The 7,291-nt window shown below is 47.4% G+C and overlaps 1 protein-coding gene across 2 annotated transcripts; it reads right to left on the bottom strand.

Moving 5' to 3' along the window:
- Positions 1–1,279: 1,279 nt before the first annotated feature.
- Positions 1,280–6,519, bottom strand: lrrc4.2 (leucine rich repeat containing 4.2). Of its 2 annotated transcripts, XM_037105776.1 has the most exons (3): positions 5,029–6,519; positions 4,815–4,941; positions 1,280–4,661 (listed from the first exon to the last, which is right to left on the bottom strand). In XM_037105776.1, the coding sequence occupies exon 3, from the start codon at positions 4,538–4,540 to the stop codon at positions 2,546–2,548; it is 1,995 nt and encodes a 664-aa protein (XP_036961671.1). In that variant the 5' UTR covers positions 4,541–4,661; positions 4,815–4,941; positions 5,029–6,519; the 3' UTR covers positions 1,280–2,545. The 2 variants fall into 2 exon arrangements, with proteins under 2 accessions (XP_036961671.1, XP_036961670.1); XM_037105775.1 differs by having other exon boundaries at positions 4,815–6,519.
- Positions 6,520–7,291: the final 772 nt, after the last annotated feature.

The raw sequence follows: 7,291 nt of genomic DNA, 5'->3' as shown, positions 1-7,291 counted from the left end.
CTCCATCCATCCATTCAGAACTGAGGAAACCTCCCCAAATGAAAATATAATTTGGGGTGTTTCCCTTATGCCTGCAATATGTTTTATGCCGTAATGTGTTTTCTGTCCTATTTAAGCGGTACCTACAGTTCAAACATTAAAACAAACTCTTGAGAAAACTGACTCCCACTCAACCTGTATTCCAGACTGTGTTACATAATGGCTGTCCTTGTTTTGTTTTACTGCACCAGGAGAGTGCCTACTGTAATGCAGTCATCTGATTGTAAATGTCAGAGGAAATATGCATACATATACATATAGTAACGTTGTGCCATTCAGTGCCTCGGAGCACTCAGCTAACCATCTCTTGACGCTACAGTAAGTCCAGCCCTGGAGGTATAAAAATGAAGCAGTGGGAATCCTAACGTCTCACCACGGTCCGTAATTATCTCAGGGGTCACACTGTCATTTCCTCTTTATCCCCAAATAGCCTCAGCAGGAGCATTTTTTTTTTTTTGTATTGAAGCATAAACCTTTGACGTCACCAATTGCAGGGTTAAGTGGAATTGGTTAAAATCGGTACCAAATAAGGAGTGGCTGCATGAAGGGCAACCGTATACAGTGAGGTCACAGGTAAGGCTTTTCAGTCCCCACAGACGATTGGCACGCTTATTTATGGAAGCTGACCTTTTTAACGGCGTGACGTCAAGATAATTCAGAAATGCAACGACACATCTGCAGAGAAACAGATAATAAAAATCAGTCTGCTTGCTCATTGGAAGGAGATATATTTAGATTGCATTCTCGGAGTACTTGCTTTGCCGAAGTAGGTTGTGTTGTACCTCATATCACGATGAACCAGCCGCAACTGGTTTTTCTTATTTTAAAAACTCTTCTTGTTTTTTTTTTTTTCACTTAATAACTGTCAGATTCAGATGGAAACTAGAAACCTGCAGATGAGCATGTAAGGAAAAGAAACCCACAAACTGTAGAACTGCGGGATACATGTATTTTTCCCCTTCACAGTCACTGAGAAATCAATGTTAAAAACTAAGCTGAGGCATCAAAGACCAACAGCCTATCTGACCTGCATAGAGCCCCACTGTGGGGTATAATGCAGCATTGTACACCAGTTACTTAAAGACCCATTCATGCAGACACTAAGTAAATGCATAGGACCGTAAGATGGGGCGTTCGGGGTAGGATACGATTTACAACACTGCCTCCAGCCTTTACAATTAAACAACGTACACACAAATGTAAATATATTCAGAGAGAAGAAAAACATCAGATGAAAGTGTTTCTGATTAGAGAAATACAAACCAAAGGTTTTTATTTTTCATAGCCTCCTTTGTCTCTCCATAAAAATAGTGTTGCTCAAAATAAACTGTTAAAAGAAAAAAGAAAGTCATGTTTCAGTGTAGTCCATGGAAAAGCCCCAGTATCAGACATTCATTTTGTTTCACTTCAATCCTCTGTGTTTTTTTTTTTCTTTTTTTTCTCCTCCAAAAGCAGAACGGTCAGCAAAACCCTGTATCACTGCACCACATGTCGGTTCCTTTGAAAAATTAGCATCGGAATGAGCCCTTGCAGAGACAAGTCAGGCAACTGCTGTAATGCATTATTAAATTAGCCCTAAACACTACACAAGCCATTAAGAAGCATGTAAAACCTAAGGGAAAAGAAATAATACAAAATGCAACCAATAACAGAACAAAGTATTTTGCAACAACTGTTATTAGCCTGCACTTCATCTTTGCCAGTTAAACCAGTGGGGAATCATGTGCACACTAAATAAACGTGTAGATACGCTACAACTAAGAAGCACTGGCACTGTCAAATAAACGCAGCATAGCTCCAGCAAACAGAGGGTTAAACCTTAGCTGCAGAAATGCACTGCAGTCCAAAAGCATTTGGCTGATAGCTACTGAACAGCACATTCTATCAGTGCCATTACGCTGCTATCATTGGACAAATTTTTCTATCTATCTAGATTTTGCTCGTGTGTCGTTTTTGTGTTCCTATGTGTGGAATTACCATTTTATTGCATATAATATTTGGCACAGTAGAAACTGGAGCTTACATTTGGGGCTGTATTTAGAAACTGGTGCCTGTATAAAGTTGTTTTTTTCTCTTTTTTTTTCACTGCATCCTAAATATGATCAAAAAACAAACTAAATGCCTCTTTTTTTCCTACAGTAGACAGTACCACCTTCTATTATCAATCACAAAAGCAAGTCAGTATCTTGTCTTTTTCTTTTTTTTTTTAAATAGAAGTCACCAGTTATTAGAAAATAGTTTCAAATTACTTTCTTTTCTAATATAATCTGCATGTCTCACCACTGCCTGACGGTAGTTTCATTTTATATATATTTGTATTTTTTCATATTTATATACTTATGTATAGGCATGTACAAGAAACAAAAAACTGTCTCTGTTTTGCACTTCTGTACAAAAGAAAGTTACCGTTTTGTTCTTTGTGCATTCTATTGCATGGACTGGTGAGCAGATGGGTGGAGAGGAGAGGTTGGGGCAGAGTCAGAGATAGATCCAAAGGGAGCATTACTCAGATTTGGGTCTCTTGAACCTTCTCCTTGCCATGAGTAGTCTTAATGACGTAGGGATCAGCAATGGTGCTGATGTGGCTGTGATGCTGTCTGACTGAGCGATGAAGAGAGTTGTTCTGGGTCCAGTGGGCTCCGTAGCCCCCTTGGCGGGATGAAGAGGACACGTACCCAGGCTTAAAGGTGTTGCTGTTGTGTTCCACTAATGTAGGCAGTACCAACCCTGTGTCGTCAGAGCCGCTAGATCCGGAGGTGGGTGGTGGAACAGGAGGAACCTCTTCCTCCATCTGAATGATTTCTATGGTCCTGGCTGCTGCCACCGTGCTCCTCTGTTGATGCCGCTTACGCAACTTATAGAATGCTATCAACATGGCAGCTGCCAGCAAGGTAACAGCAACAAAACAGCCAATGATGATTTTGGTGGTTTTCATTACCTCATCCAGGCTGGCGGCTGGCCCACTAGGGACTCTGTCAGTGGGGATTGGCACCTGCCTTGGAGTCTGAGTGTTTTGAAACAGCACAGTAGGTGTGGATATGAAGACAGGCTGAAAGACAGAGGGCGAGGCAGGGACAGTAGGCTTGGGTTTAGGGGTCTCTTCCACTGTGGGCTCCAAAACTTCCACTGTCACCGTGGTAAAGTAGGACAGATTAGACGTGTTGAGTTCGGCATTGCTGACGTTTAAGTAGGCCGAGGCATTGGAATTTCCTGCCATGTTGCTCACCATGCAAGTGTAGACCCCCGTGTCTGAGGGGAGAACATTGGAGAAGTTGAGTGTCCCGTCGTTAAGGACCGATATCCGAGGGTGAGCCGAGCCATGGGTCAATACAGTCCCGTTGGGGAGAAGCCATCGGACTGAACTCATGGCAGCCGTGCGGCACTTCAGTTCTGCCACCCTCGCTGCTGAGATGTTCAGATCTCTAGGAGCATCAAGTATGAACGGTGCCGAACACTGAAACGTGGTTTGATCAACTTCCACCAAGTATCGTCCTCTCATGTGGAGCGGGGTGTGGCATCGTCCACAGCAGGTGGAATTTGTGGGAATGTATTCTCTGAGCCACCAGGAAAGCCACACAACATCGCAGTCACATCGCCATGGGTTGTGATGCAGGTGTAGCTCCACCAGATACTGTAGAGGGGTGAAGAGGTTATGGGGGAGGGACGAAAGGTTATTATGGGCTAAATTCAGCTCCACCAAGTCTGTGATGTCATCAAATGCATTCCTCTCAATAGTGGTGATTGCAGAGTTCATAATCCATAGTTTACGTAATTTCTTGAGCCCACGGAAGGCCCCGGGCTTCAGTTCTGGGAAAACGTTCTCGGATATTTCTAACTCCTCCAGTCCCACCAGTTGTGAAAGATGGGGAAACTCCCTCAGGTTGCACATCCCCAAGTTGAGGTACTTAAGGTTCTGAAGGCCCTCGAATGCCCCATCAGAGATGTACTCCAATTTCCTCAGTTCTCCCAGGTCCAGTCTCATGAGGGAGGGAACACGGTTGAAGGCATAAGAGGGGATGCTCTCAATGGGATTGTTTCTCAGCCACAGCTCTCTCAACTTTGACAGGTACTCAAAAGCTCCACTGGGTATGACCGTCAGTCTGTTGTCGAACAGCTCCAGAGTATTGAGGCTGGTCAGTCCATTGAAGGCCCCCACTTCAATCTGTCTGATAGCATTTCTGCCCAGCTGCAGTACCTCCAGATGATGCAGGTGCCTGAAGGTATCTGCCTGTATGGTCTCTATGCTGTTTTCCATCAGGTTCAGGTACCTGGTGTTGGCTGGGATGTTCGGAGGAACTCTAATCAGGCCCCGGCGGGTGCACACCACCTTGCTGAGCTGATTAGTGCAGGAGCACACACCTGGACAGTTCTGTGGGTTAGCCGAGCCCGATGCAGGGCCTGTGGACTGGCACATACTGAGAGCAGGCACCATGAGAGAGAGCACGGCAAGCAGGGCTGCGTTCCAGGTAGGCTGCACACTAACCTGGCCCAGAGGACTCATGGTGTAGAGGGCTCATTATTCTGCATGGTGGGGGGAGACGGCACACACCAGAGGACAGACCACCCTAGCCTGGCTGGAGCAACTCAAGGCTCCCAAGTTCCATCGACAGTGCAGGGAGATGCTACATCAAAATTGATATGAGAGAGAGAGAGGGGGGGGAGGGGGGGGGACCGAGAGGGAGACAGAGTGAGAGAGATTAATCCAGGAGAAGTAGCAGAGGAAAAGCAGTGCAGCAATGTAAGAATAAGATTGAATAACAGCATCAGTGACGTACCTCATTAGTTTGGAAGTGGTCCTTTTTGCCTCTTTCCAGATATTAAAAGCAACAGTCGTGCATCACGTTCATTTATAATTCCCTTCCATGGAGAGACAAGAGATTGATGTTTTCTTGTTTTCCCTCTCTGAAAAAGTGAGGTGGCCCTCTATTAGCCAAGGGTACAAAATGGCTCCTGGTATTAAAGACTGAGAGCAGCATGAAAAGCACTCACAGGCAGAGGTAAGGCCATGAAGGCTTGGCAGGTGCCTGGATCCCTTCTGCCCCCACTAACTGCCCCCCTGCCAGGCTGCAGACTCCAAAATGCAGCTCCACTGTGGATAAATCACAATGATCCATAACGCAGTTGAACACGACAGAGGAGGAGAGAAGAAGTGACCAACTGAAATAAATAAAAATCCCCAGTTCTTTCGGCTCCTGATACATGTGTTTGCCCGTCGGTTGGTCGCCTGTTTGGTGGAGAGACCTTCCTCACTGTGACTTTGCCAACGGCTAGTCAGTCGCTGATTAGCCCCGTTGTGACAGAGACTGAGAGACAGAAAAAGGCTAAAGAACTCCCGGCACAGTCATCCCCCTCTCCTCTCCTCCTCTGTGCTCCTCTTGCTTCCTCCCAACGTTGGGCTGGCCCTGGTCAGAGCAGCTGCAGGCTGCCGTGTGCACAGTTAGCAGTAATCCGTCTATTCCTCCTGGGGGGGAGGGGGTGGGGGTGGGGAGTTGGGGGTGGTGGGAGAGATGGTGGCGCTGGGTGGGGGGTGGAGAAGGGGATGCGCTGCACTGTTGGAGCTTCGCAAAAGGCTGTCGGAAGAGAGGGAGAGAGAGAGAGAGAGAGAGAGAGAGAGCACTCTTGTCCTCTTCTGCAATGAGAGAAAAGAAAAGAGGATGACGCTGAGAGGATGTGTGTGGAAGTGGGCTCCGTATCCGTATCCAAAAACAGAGAAAGGTATTGAGGATTCTTCTCTCCACTCGCGGTCTGTCCCCCTGGGCTGTCTCCTGCAGTGTTCTCCTGCTTGCTTATTTGTTAGTTTTTTCTCCAGGGCTGAGGTAGTAAGTTGTGGCAGTTAGCCATGTGTGTGGCTGTCAGACTTGCGGCTGGCTGGTGGACTACTGCAGTAGCCAGAGTAGAACAGAGAGAGGGAGAGAGAGGGAAAGAGAGGCAGAAAGAGAGAGAGAGAGAGAGAAGCACTGACAGATCAAGAGCAAGAGAAAGACGGAGTGCGCGAAGGAGAGAGTGTGTGTGAGAGAGAGAGAGAGAGAGAGAGAGAGAGAGAGAGAGAGAGAGATGGAGAGGAGGAGGCACGCGAGCACTCAAACAGGCAGCCCACCGTCACAGAAGCAGCAGGAGCAGCATTCTAATCCACATCTCCTCTTCTTGTTTATTCTCCAATCTCTCTCTTTTCTCTGTTCCCCCCCTCCGTGTCGGTGTTGCAGGCAGCTAAGATGCTCGCTCTGCCCCCTCCCTTTGTCCTTCAGTGGGAACGTGAATGTACTGCTGACGCACTCCTCTCAGCTGCTCAGCCAGCCTCAGAGCAGTGCATTGGTTTGATGCAGTGTTCCTGTGTATTAACACATTCAACCTCCCCTCCTCCCGTATCCCTCCTTCTCCCTCCCCTCACTGTAACTATCTTCTCCTCTCCTTTCTTTCCTTCTCTCCCCGTCTCCGTTTCTCACGTGTTCGGCTTCTCACCTTCCCTCTTTTCTACTCTCAGTCTCCGGATCACTTTACCTGTGGCGATCGCCCCCCTCTCCGTTGCCGTCCGTCTCCACGACACACACCTCCCTCCCCCCCTCTCTCAACCTATCGTTAAAACTGAATGCCTCCCATTCCAATGTATCATACAGAGACGAGAGGTCAGACTTTTCTACTCCAACTCTGGAGTGGTTTAGTGTTCTCTGCCTCGCTCTCTCTCCGTCTCGTGAGCGCAGCAGTGCGCCAGTGTTTTCCAGTGGAGATGCGGCGTGCTGCTTTCCCCTCACCTCTTTGTAGCGCACAGTTTGGTGAGTGTTTCTGACATGCGTTATTACTGTAAAGGACAAGCACAGCTGATTGTTGCATCTGGTTTTCTCATTTTGTTCAGTTGTAGACGGATTTGTGGGTGTGTGTGTGTGTGTGTGTGTGTGTGTGTGTGTGTGAATGTTTTGGAGGTGGGGTTGGGTCGAGGGTCCGTGACATCATAGAGGACTGAATTGCTGACTCTGCTTCTCTGTGTCTGCTGGGCAGTCTTCTCTTCAGGGAGGAGAAAGATGAAAGAGCTTGCACACAGTTATCTCTTAGAAAGATGAGAGAGAGAAAGACGGAGAGATACAGGGAAAAAGAGACTTACCGAGAGAGTGGAGGAGGGGAGGGGGGGAGATGGGGCCGGGTAGGAGGAGATATATCCACGTCCTTGGTGAAATGGGGGGAAAGGAGCCTATAGACGGAGGAGAAAAATTAGATAAATAGGGATAGAGAAGGAGGTTGAGGGAGACGGATAGGGAAC

The sequence above is a fragment of the Acanthopagrus latus genome, chromosome 8, assembly GCF_904848185.1.
Source record: "Acanthopagrus latus isolate v.2019 chromosome 8, fAcaLat1.1, whole genome shotgun sequence".
In the NCBI taxonomy this organism is placed as follows: Eukaryota; Metazoa; Chordata; class Actinopteri; order Spariformes; family Sparidae; genus Acanthopagrus; species Acanthopagrus latus.
Note: the sequence above shows the minus strand (reverse complement) of the source record. Positions and strands in the feature narration are given on the sequence as shown.

Excerpts from the sequence above, each read along its gene's own strand:
- lrrc4.2 (XM_037105775.1), bottom strand. The coding sequence starts at position 4,540 with ATGAGTCCTCTGGGCCAGGTTAGTGTGCAGCCTACCTGGAACGCAGCC.